Source organism: Cricetulus griseus, chromosome 2, assembly GCF_003668045.3.
Source record: "Cricetulus griseus strain 17A/GY chromosome 2, alternate assembly CriGri-PICRH-1.0, whole genome shotgun sequence".
Taxonomy (NCBI): Eukaryota; Metazoa; Chordata; class Mammalia; order Rodentia; family Cricetidae; genus Cricetulus; species Cricetulus griseus.
In genome coordinates this window covers 75,928,881-75,949,743 of record NC_048595.1, presented here as the reverse complement: position 1 = coordinate 75,949,743, position 20,863 = coordinate 75,928,881, and the positions used below count along the sequence as shown (strand labels likewise).

Here is a 20,863-nt window from a genome sequence, read left to right as displayed (position 1 = left end):
AAAAGCCAAGTATAAGTTAAGCAGGATCAACATGTGCCAAAGCCCTGACACAAAAGCTAGTCCAAGACTTGGTTCTCAGTACCAAGATGGGCAGTACGTCCTGTGCAGAGAAGGCAAGGCAATAACAGCACAAACAGCTAAGAAGTGGGCTACCCAGACACACAGCTAGTGGAAATGCACAGCTAGGTAGAAAAACACATGCAGTTTTAAATGACTGCCAGAAGCTCTGCAATGCCCAAATGGGAAGAGACTGCTGCAACGATCTGGAGAAAATTATGAACATCTCAGGCTGGAGAAGAAGCAGCCTGGGTTTTGGAGGTGGAGACGGGAACACCAGGGAAATCCATGCGCTTCTAGGGCCAGGTCCTATCTAGAACCCCGACGTGTCTATTACCTCTGAACTATAAAATGCATCCCCAAACACTGGCCCAGTCTTCTCCCTGGCAACCTAACCCTAGCCTGATCCCTTTGGCCACTTCTCCAATGCCATCTTTAGACCCTGTGCCAGCCTCACATTCTGGTGGCTCTACACCTATCTCTCAACTATGCCCACAGCTACAGAATCAGACCTCATCTAGGGAATTAGACCCTCTTCTGTGGTCAACTGGAACTCAATATTGTATGAGCCTTTCAAAAACAATGCTTAAGCATACCTAGTGCTTGCTCTTTTACATTTTTAAAATTTCTCAGCTATCAAATAGCACTTTACATTGAGGTACAGAGACCATATCTTTTGATGAAGAAATTCTGAATCATGCCTCCATGTGAACTGGAAACAGGTAAGGAGAGCACTAGGAAACCACACGAGGTGAATGCCAAGGAAATGGGAGAAGCAAGCATTGTCCTGGCCATCTCACTCCACCATCAACAGCGAGCTGCTTGGATAGGGAAGTGCATGACAACTAATGAGCCATTTCCTGTTCCACTCTAGCAGACTCTTCAGTCTCTCCATTTTGACAGTCCCTCCAGGTGGATGGCTGGAAAGTGTAAAGTCTCAAAGGCTGAGAGGAAGTCTTAGGTCTGTCAAAGTTTTGTACTGGGATCGTCAGACACTGGCTCAGTAATGAATAGGGACACACATCATTAGATGGCTGCTGTACCTGCATATGGTATTCACAACATCTTACCTGGACTGAGTGGCAAAGGGTAGAATTAATTGGCAAGGTATTTTTTTTAAACAAGGTCTTACTATGCAGCCCAGACAATTATCAAACTCACTGGCACACTCACCCTTGCAATACAAGTACTAAGCAGCAACTTTACTTAGTACTGATGTAGATCTATATACTCCAGATCCATTATTTTATCTTATCTTTTTAAGATTCCTGGGGGATAATTCCCATTATCTCTATTATGAAGAAATCAAGACAGAGACACATGGCACAGATCTGAATGGCAGAGCTAGATAGGGGCTCTGTTCAAAGATTTTGTTTTTTTCAGAGCAACAAAAAATCTCATTTCTAGAAAGAATCTCTAGGCCTAAGACTAGTGTTTCCCTGACCAAGGAGAATACTGACTATCTCCCACTCCCCCACCTCCAGAAATTCTCCAATGGCTAAGGAAATGCTGGGTCTATGAGTGTTACCTTCCCCCCAATCTTTGGGAAAAGATTATTGGCCATGGTTTTTACAACTCACAGGAATAAGAATACCAATTTTGAAGACTTCAGATGAGTGTTCACATGCTTTTCTGACAACTAGCTGGAGTAGAAAAGTGTGTCTACTAGGAGCAAGGACACATCACCCAATCCACCTTGTTCTCACCATGATCCCCAGCTCACAGCATCCAAGAGCACTCCCATGTGGTCCTACATGGTTGGGGAACAATGGCACCTTATACCTCAAACTTTACAAGGTTGGGTATTTAGAGGCTTCAGAAACTCTCCAGTGTTGAGTACCAACTGTGATTGTCCAATTCCCTTTGAAAATGAACTGGGTATTTCTCTCCAGGGCACTCATGTTCAGGAAATGGTAGGTATCAGGGATTAAGAGGTTGGCCCTCACCAAGCTTTCCAAAACCAGAATGTTTCCATCTTCTTATCAGCAGAAGGCTCGGTACCGCAATGATGTAAGGAAAACTAGGGTGTCTGGCTCTTGTCAAGAACAAAGTAGTAGTGATTTGTGTTTTTCTGCCTGTATCAGAACTGAGAGCTTTAATACAAATACTTTTTCTCACTATTACTTTCTTAGTCTACCCAGCAACCCTGAAAAGTGGTCAGAGAAACTGAGGTACTAAAAGGCAGCACACCTCTTCCTGGCTTCAAAACCCAAGCAGCTACCATGGATGGCCTAGAAGGAATGTGAAAAGGGAAATAGCTAATAAAGGACTAGTTTACAAAACACAAGCACACCTAATGCTTCTCCTCCTTTGTGTCACACAGGAACAACTCCCAGCAGATAGAGTGAAAAGTTTAGTTCAAGCTCAACATAAAATAGCGGAGTTGAGACAGAAATGCTGTTTTTAAGCTGATGCCAAAACCAGAGGAGATGCCAGGAGGCCTGACTCCTCTAGCTCTCGACAGTCAGGCAGCTTTCTGGGACTCACAGGAATAATTTCGGGGGAAAGCTTTCTCTCGCCTCTTTGTAATGGGCCTGAGTGTGGCTCTGCTCAAGTCCCCTCACAGTCAACAGTATGCAGCCTAATTACTTAATTGCATGACTGGCAAGATTCCTTCCCAGCCATTTCAGGAGCTCTCAGGTATACTGCACACCACCATCTGAGTCCATTTAGCAGAATGAGTGTCTTCCTCCTCAAACAAAGAGGTACCTGGGCCCATGGCTACCTGGATTCCAGCGACAGTGTGGCCATCTTTTGGAAGAAAGTGGCAAGCAGGCCCAGGAGCTCATCTTCCAGACTCTGGTCTCCACAGTTACCAGGTGTTTGGGCCCCATCATGGTCTAAAATGTTGAAATCCATGTGCTTTAAATAACCATTTTTGCAGCCGCCCTTGGCATAGTCCTCCATCATCTGCAAATGAAAGTGTTTGGTTAAACAGAGGTTTATAGAGAATGGGAGGATAGGTGAAGAAGAAAGGGATACAGGTGAGTGAAAACTGGTCCACAGGCAGGGACAAGGAAAGAAAGGGAGGATGCAGACCTGTGAGTCCATACACTCAGACTCATGTTAAGGAAGGGGTGAATTGGCATCACTTTCCTTATCCTCCATTTTACTCTAAGGTAGTACCATACCTACTGCTATGATTCAAAGAATAAAATAAGGTAAAGTTAAGTATCCAACTCACTACAGATACCCTCTGGATGCATGTTCTCCCATCCCATACCCCTTGGTAGTTCTTCCTAAGAACGTGGAATGAATGTCCTCAACCATGCGTTGGATAGTTACCCTATGTTTCATATAACATCATTACTTATACTACAGACACATACATTATGATTACTCTACTGACACTTACTAATTAACAGGGAGCTGATGTATCTCATTAGGAGGGTGGAGAGTTCTTAATTCCCATGGAGATGTTATTTACAGATCCACCTTCCTGGGTCACCGGGGTTCCCAGAGGAGCACTACCACTGAGACTTCTAGTTAAAGCCTGTTCTGGGCATGTCCTGAGATGGTACAATTAGCATCCTCTCTCCCCTGTCCAAAGCTGTAAATTTCCTCAACCAGTCTATAAATAACTCCTCTTGACTTCATTACTGTTACTGGTACACACATTATCCATCGCTCCATCTCTCCACGCTGAAAAAAAAATGATTAAGATTTTTTTTTTATATGGAAGACAAGATTCACACAAATGAGCTGTTATTTATAGTTTCTTGTTTGTCACCAATCTAGTTATTAAATCCATCAAATAAGCAATCTCCAAAAAGGGAAAAAAATAGGATATAGTAATAAAAGCAGAAATTATTATTATTTACTGAGTGCTTACAACATGCCTTTTGGTTTCAGTATCAGAGAGACCCTACACAGAAGGATAGGTTAGGGGTTAAGAAGGAATGCAGAGGCAGGAGTGACATAGCCAAGGCTCAAAATCAGTCAGGTTCATGGGATTTCGACACACCCAGTTCCACTGCTTTGTGTTCTAAAACTATCCATATTAGCTATTGCCCACTCATGACTCTGTGAACATGGATAATTTAGAGACCTAAACTTCTGCACCTACAGCATCCACATCTTACTACATCTCAATCAAACCTGCAGCATCCATATGCTACCTCATCTCATCTCAATATTTAAGGTTCTTTTAAGCTTGGAGACTGTATAGCCCAATTGTTCAGTAGCAATGTGACTAGAAGATTCTACATGGGTGGGGTTAATTCTACTGAGCTGGGTCACAGGAGTCAAGAGGTTGCAGAGAGCCACTTAGTTCTGTGGTGATATCTTGCTTATACAAATAAAGCTTGACTGAAGATGAGAGATGGAGCTTGCCACTAGCTAACCATCGAGGTCTGTTCAGACAGACAGGAAGTGAGATGGCTGGGTGGAGGGAGGATATATGTGGGAAGAAATAGGAACTCACTCTCTTTTCTGCTGGGAAGCTAATGAGGAAAAGATGGCTTTGGCTTACTCCTTCTCTTTGATTGCTCAGCATTTTCTTCCATATCTGACTCCAGGATTTTATTATTCAGATGAATTAAGAACTCCATTTAAACAGTTCCATCAAGGACTACTTGCACTTCAATAACATAACCTGATAGTTCATAAGAGTCTAGACACAAGGAACCGTATCCTAGTTCCATCACTGGCCTAATCTGTGCTCTAGATAAATCATCTCCTCTCAAAGGCACCAGATTCCAAAGCATAAAACAAACAGAGTGGATTAGATCTTTAAATACCTATCCAGGTCCAACAGCCAATTCGTAATGTTCTATAGCCACCTACCTAGTCTTTATCTCCAGGTAGGTTTCAGAACTGGCTCCATCACCCACTTTATACATTCTGAAGAAAGAGTTTTTCTGGGTCCCACTGGCATAAAGCAGACACACAATGCAGGCAGAATGAACACAAAACGGACCACACATAACTCCAGATTGCAAACTGACTTGGACACAGGGTGAGACAGAGTAAGGAATAAACTATGTTTCTACCTCATTACTCTGCTCCAAATGCTGGTCACTCTGGAAATGATTCTCATCATCTGCTTCAATTTTGATTGTGTCTTCATCCTCCTTGCTAGCTAGAAGCTATATGGAGCATGGATTAGTGTGAAAAAATGCAATAACAACAAAAAAGTATTCAGCATGAATATGTATGAACAAGTCAGTGATGTCTTTTCTCAAAAAACAAAAAAAAGCCAAACAGTCAAGAACAAAACACAAACAAACAAACAAATGCAAAAGCCATGAGATAAAAATTAGTTGAAGTCAAGAGCTACTGGCTATGGATACCCCTCCCCCAAAATAATTGGGAGCCTTTCCCTGTGAGGCTGTAAAGTGAGCATGCTCTCTGTGGCCACTGCTATTCTGCCTTTGCTAAACCCACTTTCAGATTATAGAACGGTAACAAGATTTTAGAAAATAGCTATTGATGGAATTGAAAATAGCAAAGAGCAAAAAAGTAGTAAATGAAATTTATGGTGCACCCAAATTATTCATCACTTCTCCTATTTAGCACAGGACATAAACCTCTTGTTAGAATGTCACACATGTGAGATGGACAGTACCAGTAACACTGTCATTTTGCTGACAAAAAGTCCTCATCTCTAATGAGAAGAGTGTCAGGTTGCTGATGATGACTTTACACTTTTGGAAATGAAGGATTTAAAAGACTCTGCATGAATCCAAAATGCTTTAAAAGCTATAAAGTCCCAGTGTTCATGCATTCTGTGTTCCACAGAATGGACAGTAAAAAGTTGTCAGGAAAGCAAGAGCCCAACTCTCCAAACACCCAGGTTTTGATCATAAGACATGAATTCTCTTGCAGGCAGGATGGTGGCACTGGCATGAGAGAGTTGGCACCACCACTCACTGCCTGGGCAGCATGGGAGAGCTGGCCCTGGTGGTGTGGGTGTGGGAGAGGTGGCCTTGTCCCTTGTCTGTATTGATACTGAGGTGAGCTGGTCCTGCCCCTCACTCATAAGGGTAGTGATGGAGAACTGCCCCTGGTGGTGTGGGTGAAAGTGATCTGGCCTCCCAATGGTGTAAATGTGGCAGAGCCCCTCCTGCCTCTTGCTAGCTATCACAGCTAGGAGAATTGGCCTAGCACCTTACCTGGGCAAAGAGGGAGAGCTAGCCCTATTGGCACTGGCATGGGAGGGCAGGTGGGCTGACCAACTCAGCTACTATCCAGTACCAGATCCAGGTCCAACATCTACTCCATCTAAGAACTATTGGAGCATTTAAAAGGGCTAGTCCTGCAGAAGCAAAACTGCAGGATCTCCATGACATAGGGCAACAACAGGATATCTGAAAGGAATCCCAATGAGGATCCAGTGTTAATAGTGTAGCAGAAGCCTCTAAAGGCCTCGAACTAGACCAATGATTCATTGCAATGAACACTTACTTGCAAGTAAAGCTTTTTGAGCAAAAGGGTAGAATAGGTGACAAGGGATTATGTTTTTGCTATATATCCCTGTCTGACCTGGAACTTAATACATAGATAGAACAGGCTGGTCTGAAATTTGTGTGGTCTGCCTGCCTCTGCTTTCTGAGTGTTGGGATTATTGGTGTGTACTACTATGCCCTACAGATATTCTTAGGAGATAAAGACTAAACAAGGCTACTAAACTTGTTTATAGAAACATAAAAATATTAAACTTACTCCTAGGTGCTTACTAAGAAAAAATATCCCAAAAGACTGGTATACAAATGTTCCTATCACCTTCTGTCCATGAGTCTACTAACAGAATAATGAACAGACACTAATACATTCAAGCAATGGGATACAAGAACTATTAGCTCATCTAACAACGTGAGTGGATTTAAAAAGATTATCATGAGTGAAGAGTTGACACACTATATGATTCTAAGTATGTCAAAGTCTACCAAAGAATTAAAACACAGTAGACAGAACAGAGGAGCAGGTGGGTAGTGGACTGGCACAAAGGGACAGGGGGATCCTGAAAGGAGTTTGGCTTCCATTTACAGGCACATATACTTGTGGAACTTAGCAAATATAGGCTTTCAGCTTCTTCCTTTCAAGAAAAAGCAAAAGTAACTATAAAACATATACTAGTTAAGGGCAGGAGAGAAGGCTCTGTGGGTAAATGTACTTGCCACCAAGCCTGGCAACCTGAATGCAGCCCCCATAAGGTAGAAAGGAAGAACTAACTCCTACAAGTTGTCCTCTGATCTCCATACTTGTGCTGTGGCACATGCAAACATGAAAGCACATATACATACACAAACAAAATGAATAAATGGAATACAAATTTGCAATTAAAATATACAGCTAGTTAAAGATACATATTACTATTTTAGACAAATACACTGATTCTTACAGTTTCCATTGAAGTTGCTGAAAAGATGAGAGACAATGACAATAGACAGGTAAGAAATGTTAACAAAGTCTACATGATCTCACTCAAGTAGATTCTAAACAAGTCAGGCCTTGAAATTTAGAAAGCAGTGTTACTGGGGGCTGGTGACGGTGAGGAGGGGGAGACAAAGGAGGAATTGGGAGAGGTTGACAGTGGGTAGTTAGACAAGAGCAACGTGTAAGCAGCTACAGAGTAGATGCCTACAGATAAAATAGCATACGTATCATGAAACCATAAGAATTTTTCTTAAATGATAAAATGCTTGATGAGCTAAGTACACTTGTCTTTGCTTAAACATTACACTGTATACATATGAATCCAAACAATACACAGTACTCCATTAATGCCTATAACTATTTTAAGATGACTCAATTATGTTGTTATTTATATTTTTTGTAAATACAATAGAAAATAATCAACTTAGAAAGGAAAAATGTGCTTTTTAAAAAATTATGGCTAATAAATGGTTTGAAGTCTTACATAATGACCTGAATGTTGTATTAATGTTATTTACATTTAATGGATATATTTATACAGGAAAACTTAGTATAATTTTGTTATTGTTAGTTGTTTTGTTTTGAGCCAGGGTCTCATGTAGCCAAGTTCACCTTAGATTCACTATGTAATTGAAGATGACTGTAAACTTCTGACCCTCCTGGCTCTACTTCCCCAGTGCTGGTATTGCAGGTGCCCACCACCATGCCTGACTTATGCAGTGCCCCATATAGAGTTACGTAACTGAATGTGAGGGTCACAGCAATATTGGCAACATTCAAAGGTTTCTGGAGATAGGAATGATACAACTGGGGAGCGAGGAATATAAGGCAGGAGAAGACAAGAGAGACACACAGTCTGAGTAGTCTGAGGAGCAATGCAGTCGGGACAGTCTGAGGTTCAGTGGATTGCCCCTTTCAGTCTGAGCACTGGTAGAGGTCAGAACTCTCTAGTGGCTGGTCATTGTGGTTCTCTGATCTTCAGCTTTAACCACAATATCTCTCTCTGAGCTTTTATTATTCCTGCTACCTCTGGCATCCAACATGGGGCTCAAACCCATGACCCTGAGATTAAGAGTCTCAAGGTGTGTGATCCCAAGTACTGAGATCACCTTTTCGTGAGCTCTGTTTCTCTTTTAGACTGGATGAATTTTGTGTAGCTCAATCAAGGTAGCCTTGGACTCACAGAGATCCACCTGCCTCTGTCTCCTGAGTGCTGGGATTAAAGGTGTGTACCACTACCTGGACTCTATAGCTAACTAGGGTGGCTAGCTTTGCACTCTGATCTTCAGGCAAGCTTTATTTTCTAAGATCATATGCAAAATATCGCCACGGGTTTCTGAACATATGACAACCAAACTTACTTCAAATTCAAAAGGGATTTGGGTAGCAAGTGCCTATATTGCATCATTCAACTTCAATACAGCTTTCACTCTGAACACCCAATACATGCTCCTTGCAGTATATATGTCATCACACCATGCAATACCAACTGCCTAAAACACCTTCATTCAGACTTGAGACTACTGGATGCAAGCAAGTCCTGGACATATGTACATATACTTTACTGCTCTTAGAGACACATGAATTAATTGCAGAAAATAATTATTTTCTTAGCTGGGCAGTGGTAGCACATGCCTTCAATCCCAGCATTTGGGAGGCAGAGGCAGGTGGATCTCAGTGAATTCAAGGTCAGTCTGTTATACAAAGTGAGTTCCAGCACAGAGAAACCATGACTTGAAAAAACATTATAAAACACTCCTCTGTAGTGTATGATTTGAAAAACTGCTATTTCAGTTGGTGGCAATCTCCTTAAAAAAATAAAATAACTGTTAAATGTAATTTGGCTTGAAATTAAATCAAAATTGCCATATTTTATTTTAAATTTTAGTTTATTGTGCTTATTTATCAGTGTGTCTTTCTGAATATATGAATGTATTTATTCATGGGTATATGGACCTGTGTGCATGCAGAGGCCAGTAGTGTTATAGGTGTCTAAGGACATTCCACTTGTTACCTAGGTACTAGGATCCCAATTCTAGTCATCTTGAAAGAGCAGCAAGCACCCTTAACTGCTGCGCCATCTCTCCAGTCCCGTCCAACAATTTCTGAAATGGTCTCCAAACCATTTGGAGGTCTGCTTTTTTGTACTCCATATTTACGTGAAGCAACATTCATAGAATTAATATTATAAAATCAAAATGTCAATCAACTCTGAGAAATGTTGAAGATGCTATACACCCTGCACTATAAATATTCAGCCAAGATTTAAGTCTTTAAATAAAAATAAACAAGCACATCCATCTTATTAGCATATAAATTTGCTTCTGTCTTTAATAAATGGTAAAACTATATGTATACTAAAGACTTTCTTTAAAACCCATTTCTGTATGATTTATTACCAGAAACTGTGAGCTATGTATAGCTAGATGGCTGAGACTGTGTAGAAACTCCTCAGGGGAAAAGGGGCTGCCAAATGGAAAAATTTATAAGACGTTGCTTGAGAGTCACACAAGGTCCATTTCTTGATCAATGTGACAGCCCTACTAATAACTGAACTCAATTAAATTAAGCTCTTTTATCTATCTCCATGTCCCTCCAATCCTCAAGTTTCTAAGCATATATAAGAATGACAAAAAAAGCAATATAAGTAAATGAACTAACCACTAACCTCCCTGAGTACTGCATCTTGCCAGCATCCTTCCTCTCACATACCCTCATCTAAAGACGCCAGGTTCACATGATGCATGCCATGAGTTTCAACACTCAACCACTCTCACTGTGTCCTGCTGAAATTACCCCCATATGATGGTGACTCTTCTAACATCAAGTAATAACTGGCCAACACATAAAAAACAAAACAAAACAAAACAAAACAAAAAACAAACAAACAGTGGCACCTTGGTAAGACTTTTAAAATTTAGCTCATCAAGACAACAGAGCAGGTGGCTAGAGAGACGGCTCAGTGGTTAAGAGCACAGACTGTTCTTCCAGAGAACCCAGGTTCAATTTCCAGCACCCACATGGCAGCTTACAACTACCTGTAACTCTAGTTCAGGGGATCTGATACCTTCACCCCAATGCATATAAAATAAAGGTTAAATAAATTATTAAAACAAACAAACAAACAAACAGACAACAGGGTAGCTGTAGGTCACATGGATGGCTTCTAAATAAACTACCCACATATGGGAAATGTGTATCCTCTGGGTCCTGATTCCATGGTTCTGATTAAGGGCAGTCACTTTGGAAAAAACATAAAAAATTCTATCATGACTCTAACCTACTCCTACCATTATCAAATTAAGAACTGTAAAGGCATCTGAAGACAATCTGTATGCTTACTCCATATCTATATCCATTAGTAATTACGTATCTTGGAATACAGTCTAAGGAAATAAATCCTAGAGACAAAAAAAAATAATAATAACACTTTGTAAAGACACTTAATTTGTAACAATCACTTGAAGCCATCCATGTGTCCAATAAGAGTTAGGCCATTAAACTCCAGTTCCTCAGTAAGATGGAAAGTGATGCTATGTCTTAATAACAATAACAAAGCTACATTTCAATATAAGTGACACAATCAGAAAGTAGAGTTGTGAAATGTCAATTTTGCTGTCTTAAAGCAACAGGATTAAGGAACCTTTCCCTATATTCTAAAATCCCGCCTCTCCTCTGCTCTTCCCTCCTTTACCCTCCTCATCTCTCTCATTTTCTGATTTATAGCCTCCAAAAGAATATAAACGATGCTCCACCACCTGTGGCTCAGAGATAGCTGTGGGCCTATGGGCATTTCTAGCTGTTTCTGCCTTGTTTACTGTGGAAGGAGACTGTGGTAGTTTGAATGTTATTGGCCCCATAATCTCGTAGGGAGTGGCACTATTAAGAGGTGTGGCTTTGTTGGAGTGGGTATGGTCTTGTTGGAGAAAGTGTGTCACTGTGTAACAGGCTTTGAAGTTTCCTATACTTAGAATATACCTCCCAGTGAGTCAGTGACTTCCTGTTGCCTTCCAAACAATGTAGGACTTTCACCTAACTACTCCAGCACCATATCTGCTTGCATGCCACCATCTGAAACTATAAGTGGGCCACCCCAATTAAATCTTTTCTTTCTAAGAGTTGTCCTGGTCATGGTGTCTCTTTATAGCAATAAAAACTCCAAGACAGAGACCCACACACTCTCCCAGAGAACAGCAGGCTCCCCTCCTTGCCATCTCACCTCACTCTATTTCCCTTTCCTTCTGCAGTTTCAAATTAATAGTCATCTTTCCATGCAGATCTTCCTATCCCATTCTGGGGAAAGCCAAGGGAACTGTGTTATAAAGGAAAAAGCTTTTCGCAGGGAACATCAAATTGATGTGCAATCTGACAAATGACTCAAATCTGAATCGGCTGGTATTAAGATCTTAGAGTGGGCAGAGGAAAAGGCCTCTGTTCTCCAAAGGACATAATGGGACATTTAACAGATTTTTTTCAAAGGGCAAATGAACAAACAAAACTCGGCATTTACAGCTCAAATGGAGCTGGTGAAGAAGGAGCTGCTTATTAAAAACACGGCCTCAGAGGAAGAAAGCGGGGAGACTTGTTTCTCCTGTAAGTGGCTTGCCGTTGCTCTTGGTTTTCAAAATTATCTGGAGCCCTGGAGGCCAAGATCAATAATAATCCCTGTCTCAAAGAAAGCAGACGGCCAAAGCACAGCATAAATATAGTGCATCTGAGCAATTCCCACTGGGAAGGTGGGAAAAGACAGCCCATAAACCTCTCCCAAGAAATAGTGTGGCCACAGATGTGAGGCCTGCATGTCCCTGGTACTCCAGGCTGAGATAAGAGAAGTCCACCCAGGAAAAGCCCAGTTTTGATCTTGAGGGACTCTGGTACAAAAGATCCTCTGCATTCATAGCAAAAACAACCCTGGCTTTAGAAATGATAATAATGCCCATATGATGCCAGGTTCTTTCACAGGAGAAATGGGCAAGCCAAGGCTACAGGAAGGCAGTATCTCCCTCTTGCAATACAGCTTCAGGGTCCTTCCCTGTGAAGCATGGTTACAAATGTGGGAAAAGAGACAAATGTCAGCAGTATCACCTAGAAGTGACCAGGGTAAGAGGCAACATGGAGTGAGCAGCATCTTCCTGTAAGTTATTGACATCCCAAGGCTGCACCCACACTATCCATGTTCTCGGGAGCTATGGGCACTCTCAAACAACTCTGAGACCACACCACTCATCCAGATGGGCCATCTGCAGCAAATAGCCAGAGCTAGGCCATAGTAACAGCATCACAGGATATCAAACATATCTGATAAGAGATCATCTGAGCTGGAGGAAGTCTGTGGACAGACCCAATGACCAACAGGGCCCTCAAGATGCCACTCTAGCAAAGAGAATTTCAAAGAACTCCTGCAGACAGTATTTAAAAAGGGGGGGGGGGGGCGGCGGAGATTGTTTCTGCAATTAGCACAGGACAACAAGAACTTGTTTTTTTTTTTTTTTTTTTTTTTTTTTTTTTTTTTTTTTTTTTTTTTTTTTTTTTTTTTTTTACCTCTGTTTGCTTTGTTGACTCAAGTCTGTCGTTTCCCTGGAAACCCATGGAAGAGAGATCAAAAATGGTTTTCTTCAGGTGCTGATTGTCTGTGTACAGGTCCTTCACAAGCTGTATGAGGTCACTAACCTGCAGGTAAGAGCAGAGGGAGATAGAGGTCTCACTTCAAGGCAGAGGAATACAACTTGTGGGCAGGCCACCTGAGCTAGCCTCAGCTTCTGTGTCTACAGACAAGATTACAATAGTATAGGTCTATAGAATGAGGACTCACCATGATCACAGCCACAATATCCTAAAGGCACTTGGTCAATGGCAGCTAACATTATTCTGTCTTGTGTCTGAGCATTTCTGGAGAAACGATTCCCCTTAGCTGAGTGATGTTTCTCCAACTATGTCAATGCTTCCTTGAGAGCAGAGACCAGAGACTGCCTTGTCTCTATACCCAGTTAGCAATATCAGTCATGTAAGTGTCCTTAACAAAACAATAACCCCTGTGAGGTTTTGCCACTGCAAAACCCCTGAGGAGTTGGAGAGGCTGTTTTATAATGAGGAGCCAGTGATACAAAGAAGTTTGCTGTTCCAGGCTGCCACAGCTGGAAAACTGCATAAGACATAGCAAGTGTCTAAACACCAACAGCCCAGGGCACCAAGGCTCAGCCCAGAACTCCAACTCTAGGCCCAGCTCTTGCTAGGCCAAGTGCACAGGCAACTGAGCAGAGCCACCTTGTTTCCCATGAGCTCCAATGATAGTGTCTGAGTTTGTCAAAAGTTCTTAACCTTCAAAGGAAATAAAAAAATCTATCTTGTCTATACATATAGATGTACAAGACACAAAACAGATATTTAAAAAGTGGATCGATGGGCTGGAAAGATAGCCAATCAGTAAAGTGTCTACCACACAAGCATGTGGACCAGAATTCAGATACCCAGCATCCATGTAGAAGTCAGGTGCATGGAAGCACATCACTAAACATAGGACTATGGGGGAGGAAAGGAGACAGATAAATTCTTAGATCTAACTGTCGAGACAATCTAGTTAAATGAATGAGCTCCAGGTTCAGTGAAAGATCCTGTTTAAAAAAAATAAGGTAGAGAGTGATAGAGGAAGACACCCAATATCAATCTTTGGCCTCCTCCTGAAAGCACATGCACACACACTATATACACAAATTCAAAAATACCTATTCTTAACAGTGGTCCTTTGAACACATGGATCTCCATGAGAAGGAGAATTAGATAAGATTCACAGGGTAAACTGGGGGTGGGGCACAGTAAGGAAGAACAGAAGGGAATGGGATGGCTGAGGTGGGGAGGGATGCAGTAGAAGAGCAATGAAAGGTATCTTAATAGAGAGAACCACTATGGGCTTAGGGAGAAACCTGGTACTAGGGTAACTCCCAAGAATCCACAAGGAGAACCCCAGCTAAAACTTATAGCAATAATAAGAGAGGATGCCTGAATTGGCCTACCCCTATAATCAGCTTGCTGAATACCCCAACTATTATCATAGAGCCTTCATCCAGTAATTGATGAAACCAGATGCAAAGATCCACAACAAAGAACCAGGCTGAGCTCCAGGAATCCAGTTGAAAAGAGCAAGAAGAGAATATATAAGCAAGAGATATCAAGATCATGATGGAGAAATCTAAAGAGAGAGCTGAACCAAATTTGTGGAAACTCATGAACTCTAGACCTACAACTGTACAAGCAGGGACTGAACTTGGCCCACCGTATGTGGCAAACAGTTGTGAAGCTTAGATTAGCTGAGGGGCCCTTGGCAGTAGGACCATGATACAAACCTGATATATGAGCTAGCTTGTTGGAGCCCACTCCCTATGGTGGGATGCCATGACCAACCTTAATGCATGGAGAGGGACTTGGCCTTGCCCCAACCTATTGTGTCAGACAATGTTGACTCCTCATGGGAGCCCTTACCCGTGAGGAGGAGTAGACTGGGGGTGGGCTACAGGGAAGAAGGGGGAGAGTAATAAGAGGCAAGGGTCGGGGGCAGGAGGAGGTGTGAGAGGGAAAACTGTGGTTGGAATGAGTACATAAATAAATATATGGTCCTTTGAAACACTGTATCATTCTAACCATCTCATAGATCTACAGACCGAAGACCCTGCACTTCAAAAAAGATGTGATGAGACAACCTGAAACTATGCTCATTCAAACATATCAACTCCTACTGCATGTGCCAGGTCCTGAGACATCAGAAATAAACACAACATAAAGACTGCATTGAAAGGGATCACACACCAAACATCTAGATACAAAGTAACCAAATAGTCACCAATTAGTATGAGAGGGATATCTATCAGAATTAGGTAAAAAGAAGTGAATGAGATAAAAAAAAAAAAGTAGCTTGCTCATTGAGGAGGGTGTGAGGAGGCTAACTATCTTCTCAGGAGAGTGGGTCTGAGCTAGGGTCTCCAGCCTGGACATGAGAATCTACCCTGGGAATCACCTGCCAGCACCATGCCCATGAGAAGCCATGAAGCAATGCAGAAAAGAGAGCACAGGCAGGAGAGGAAAGCAGCGTGAGAACAGCACACCTCTGAGATCAGGAACTAAAGAGACAAGAACAATCCCCGAAAGTGATCAGGTCAGGTCAATACCTTTTTCTTGAGTTCTTCTTGAGAAAAATGTTCCACTTGAAACTGATTGTGGTCTTCAAGGCAAATACTTAGATACGATGTTTGATCACTATAAAATGAAAACGGTTCTTCTGCACAAAAATAAAATAAAACAAAATAAAATGTGTGATGGAGAAGGGAAGAAAATCTATTACAAACATCCTTCCAAGCCCAATCCTCACGTCTTCCACCTAGAGCAATTGCAATGGGGTAGAGTGTGGTAGCTGAAGCACACAGAGTTAAAGCATGACCTTAGGGAGAAGGCAATTTTGCCTGCTCTACAGGCTCATGTCTCAATGTGTGGTTGATTCAGGTCTATAGGCTGTCACTGTGGCCAATCCTGAACTATAATTTGCCGATCAAGTGCTATACCTGGAAAACACTCCTGATGGCAAAAGTAAATGATAATTTCAGTTCAAATAAGAGTGGTTCTGCTTAGGGATGGATACACAAAAAAAGATGAGAACCCAAGCACAGACCTCAAGACACATGAAAATGGATGATGCATTTTACTGGCCCCAGAGTTGTTGTAGGAAGGCAGTATATACCAAATACAAAAACTGTCTGTCAGAACAAGTACAAAGGGGTCTCAGCTACCTGTGCATCAGGGTCTGTTTCCCATGGCACACATCATATTCTAATAGCTTACTGAATGGGGCACCACAACAAACAGAATCTGGTTTAATATACATAGCCAGTGCGGGTGGTTCCTAGACAGTCCTGGACCTCCAAGCAGCACATCATGGGACAGATGACGCAAATCAATGACCCCATGCCCGGCTCAGCTCCTTCAACTATACAGGAAAGTTAACCCCTACTCTGTCTAAAAGGATGACTATGAGGAGCAGAGGTGAAAAGGCAAGAGACTAGAGCCCTGCACCTTATGTACAGAACAGGCTCAAGAAATGTCACTCACCACAGCAACAGTTTTTACCACACAAAGACTGGGCTGAAGATGCAGAAAGGAACAAGACACCAAGACAGACTATAAGGAGCCCAGTTTGTAGCAAGGCAGAGGGCCCAGACACACTGTGATGGGTACTGCTGTGCTATCCCATGGGCCCTGGTCCTGCTGCCCTCCCTATGTGAATCTAAAACAGCAACCTTGCTACACATCTGTGTGGTTCTGTTCAATGGAGCTAGGGCAGGTAAAGTCCACTCAATGAGGATTGATTACCAGACAATGGGGTTTCCAGTCCCTAAGATTATCTGGAGCTAGAGTAGTAAATGATGCATATAGAAGGGTAAGATGCAACCCTACCATAGAGCTTCCACAGAATGAATACACCTTAACAGGACCTTCCACTAGGAAGGCTATAGCCAGAAAGAAGCAGACTCAGTCACCAGAAAGGATCATGTGGCCATTCTACCTCCTGGTCTAGGGTTCCTTTCAGTTCAACCAAGACCCTCCATGTGAAACAACCAACAGGAAAGCCATAGAAAGGAGTGTGTACCTTCCCGCCTCTGAATTTCACTGAGCTGCTCCTGCAGGGCCGTTTGCAGATTCCGATAGGCAAGTACATCTTGTTCCAGCTGCTTCTGCAGGGCAAGGACCTCTTTCAGCTCAGCCTGCATGTCGCTGGCACTTGGTAAAACAAAACACCAGAAATTATAAAACAGTTTGGTTTGTTCTTTGAGATGCAAAACCCAGCAAAGCTGTGGCTTTTATGTCACTTGAATGTTGGGTTTTGTTTTTTTCTGGTTATAAAAGTAAATGTCTTAAAAAGGTAAATATGAAAGTATAGAGAAAAGAAAAATTGCTATGATGCCCCAACTGATCAACACATGTTATTTCTCCTGAATATTTTCTCCATGAGTATTTCCACACAGTCTAAATGCCACTAAATGTGCAAGGCAAAACTGTGTGCTCATTGCTTAAATATTCTCCCACATTTTTTAAAGTTTCTGGGAACATTTTTAATGAGCATATAATATTAGACCAAGTGACTGTTCCCCATTTACTTGAACTCATTCCTTACTAGTGTCTACTACAGACATAGCAGGTAAAAAGGATCTAATTCTCCAGAATGGTTCACTGTTTGGAATAATGCCTTGAGAAGGCTTAATGTACAAGAAGAGGCTCTCTAACCCATCATCTAGGCTTCAGGAGAGAGGAATCTGATTCCTGCTATGTTCCCCAAAAGAGGTCATACTTGGGTAGGGTTGAGGGTTAAGGGTGAGGGTCAGGAGGGAAGAAAAACTAAGGAAAAGTGAATTCACATTCAGACAAACAGACCAATTCAGGGCCATAGAAATCTATTGAGTAACTCAACCAAACTTGAAATACACAGTATGAATGGATTTATCTTGAAGAGGGAGTATGGAGTTTCACTTGTGAGTCATCATAGTACAAGGATCCCAGAACCCAGGTTGGCCATGAAAAGGACATGCCTCCTAGAGCTGCAGTAATCATGGGGAACTCTTCCCAAAAGAACTTCTACCAGTGATGGACATGTTCTATATACTGTCTAAAACAGCAGCCACTAGCTAATGTGCCTACTCAACATCTGAAATGCGGCTTAATGTACCAAGGAACTGAATGTTTAATGTTGTTAAATTGAAAGTAAGTGTAAGTTTAAGTAACCACTTAGCTAATGGCTATTCTACTAGACGATGCAGATCCACGGAGGCAAGTGCCACATGATCTGGAAGACTCACACCCAGCTCTCTGAGGTTCAAGGAGATACAGCCGACCCCTGCAGTGCAGACACACTACACACTGTAGAGCTCTGAGACTTCCAGAAAGTATGACATTTGGGTTACTTTCTCAAGGATGCCCAGCAATGCAGGGGATGAAAGCACACAGCATTTTCAAAGCAAATAAGAAAACTTCCTTCTTAAACACTAAGAAATACATCATTTTTATCCAATATCTGGCATACCGTTCCCTAAAAGAGTTCATCACTGCTCTGTAACTATCTGCAAAAATGTATAAATATATGGGTTTTTCTAGGGAGAAGGCTCATAAGCTTTTATCATATTTTCTCAGAGTAGTTAGGAGCTATAGCTGGGCTTATGTGTGAAAAGACTCAAGCTCCACTTCTCCAGGTCCATCCATGGGATCATACATGTAGATTAACATACATTGGAAGAAATAAACTATTCTGTATTCTCTTCTCTGCTTGTGTGTTGAGGACAGTTCATAGTGAAGGAGTCTTCATACAAAGGAAGGACCTACAGGAACCTCGTACCTACTTTCACATCCAAACAATCACAACGGTCAATTTGTTTAGCAGACGGAAACCCTTCCAGAGGTGTCACAGCACAGCACAGGCTTGCAAGCAGCATGCTACCAGAACATTTAACCAAGGAAGCAAAGGAGAGAGTTTTAGTGAAACTCATGCCATTAGGCTGATGCTTCAAGTCTGTCACTTAGGTTTTCCCAACTCCACATCTTTGCAAGGTGTGAGCAGTCAGAACAAAAAGTGTTTTGCTCAGAGGAAAACAAGCATAGCGCATTCCTCTTAGAACAGGGTATCAGAGGGGATGTCCAGGAGCACAAATACACAGTTCAAAAGAAGACAGTTCCACTAACCAGCTCTATAGCCCCAGGCCAGTCCACTAAGCTGTCTGTTATAAAATGAGATAATTACATCTTTCCTTTGAGGTGGTTCTGGGGGTTAAATGAGATGCTACATGAGAAAGCTTGGTAGACACTCAGCAAGTGTCTACATCATTTCCCTACTTCCTCATCTGATGAGCCAGACATTATGGCTCTTCAGAATCACAATAGGGAATCTCATCTACAGAGAATCTTGTACCCACAGAAGACATTGGCCACATCTGCAAACATTTCTGGTTGGCACAACTTACTGAGATGCAGTAGTGTGGCACCAGCTTGCAGGAAGGACTAGGGATATTACTAACATCCTCCAGTACATAGTGTGTACTATATGATCTATAAAGCCTACAGAACATAGTGTGTATGGTATGACCTATAAAGCCTACAGAACAATGTGTATATTATATGAACTATGTGTCCCAGTGATCTATAAAGACCTAGCCCCAAATATCCCCATACTGCTGAGGTTAAGCAACAACTGAACTCAACCTCTGGTTGAGGGTACAGCAACAAGAGCCTCAGCTCAGAAGCCTAGAAGGGCTGAACTCTAATCACTCTTCACAGTAGGACTCTGGGAGACTTGCTGGGAAGCAAGTTGGCCCTGAACACCCTAGAGAGCAATATGGAATTAAAGACACCAACTTCCGAGTACTGCCAGTTTTAAGTGCCCCAGCTTACGATGGCTATCCTTTCCTTTCTCACTTTAATCACAAGTATTTCCAGAGTGAGCAGTGCTAAAACTACAAACAGGAACTCAACTGGCTGTCATCTGCAACTGTGTCCTCTGTTTGCACCAAAGTCTGAGGATCCAAGACCCCATAGCTATGTATATGCATGCTGGGACAAAGAGGCTAAGATTTGATGTTGTTATTCCTAATAAGTGTTACCATTTACTGAGAGCTTCTAGCCTGCCAGGTAGCACTGAAATTTACATAGTAGCAGACCCTGTGTATTAGTTACTTTGCTATTGTTGTGCTAAGACATCATGACTAAAACAGCATTAAAAAGAAAGAGTTTATTGTGGCTTACAGTTTCAGAGAATGAGAGCCCATGTCCAATATGGCAGGGAGCATGGAAGCAGTTAAAGAAGCATGATGCTGGAGCAGTAGCTCAGCGCTTCCATCCTGATACACAAGCAGAAGTCAGAGAGCAAACGGACAATGGTGTGGGCTTTTCAAACCTCAAAGTGGTGTACCTTCTAATCCTTCTCAAATAGTTCCAGCAACAGGAACCAAAGGGTCACTCTTATTCAAGCCACTATGTCTTACAAAGCCTGGTGGAAAGGAAGTGGATAGAAGTAGATAATTAAGTTTGGAGACAGGTAAGTTGGGAGGTGGACAGGATAAAAGATGGGTAGGATGAAAAAGGGACGGGGAAGGAAGGATGGAGGGAGGGGGAGGAAGGCAGGGAGAGAGGGGGGGGTAAGTAGGAAAGCATAGAAATGGGTTGGGAGATAGGCAAAGATTAGGTTAAGGAGGTAGGCAGGCCAGCCCATCTCCAAGTTACAAACACAAATACTGTGGGTCAGTCTGAGAAATGGAACCCACAATTCCAACCCTGTTAAGTGCTGTTGCTGGGATGTGGATCTGGGCCTGCAGATGAATAGGAAACATTTTAAGCATCCATTAGTTGCAGCCCTGGCCCTCTTCAGTCTCATCTATGTTTTATTCACTAGGAAAGAGCTATGAAA

At 42.2% G+C, this 20,863-nt stretch overlaps 1 protein-coding gene across 4 annotated transcripts in view; it reads right to left on the bottom strand.

Annotated features, from left to right (window-relative positions):
• The window catches only part of Cdk5rap2 (CDK5 regulatory subunit associated protein 2), a 178,995-nt gene that overhangs the window by 63,313 nt on the left and 94,819 nt on the right, over nucleotides 1-20,863 (bottom strand). For 3 of the 4 annotated variants that reach the window (XM_027400255.1, XM_027400258.1, XM_027400256.1), the window contains exons 15-19: nucleotides 17,066-17,196; nucleotides 15,594-15,703; nucleotides 12,976-13,104; nucleotides 5,049-5,144; nucleotides 2,783-2,967 (exon numbers count right to left, since the gene is read on the bottom strand). In XM_027400255.1, coding sequence (XP_027256056.1) covers nucleotides 2,783-2,967; nucleotides 5,049-5,144; nucleotides 12,976-13,104; nucleotides 15,594-15,703; nucleotides 17,066-17,196 — 651 coding nt within the window. The remainder of the gene's footprint in view (nucleotides 1-2,782; nucleotides 2,968-5,048; nucleotides 5,145-12,975; nucleotides 13,105-15,593; nucleotides 15,704-17,065; nucleotides 17,197-20,863) is intronic. The other variant, XM_027400257.1, reaches the window with a different exon arrangement.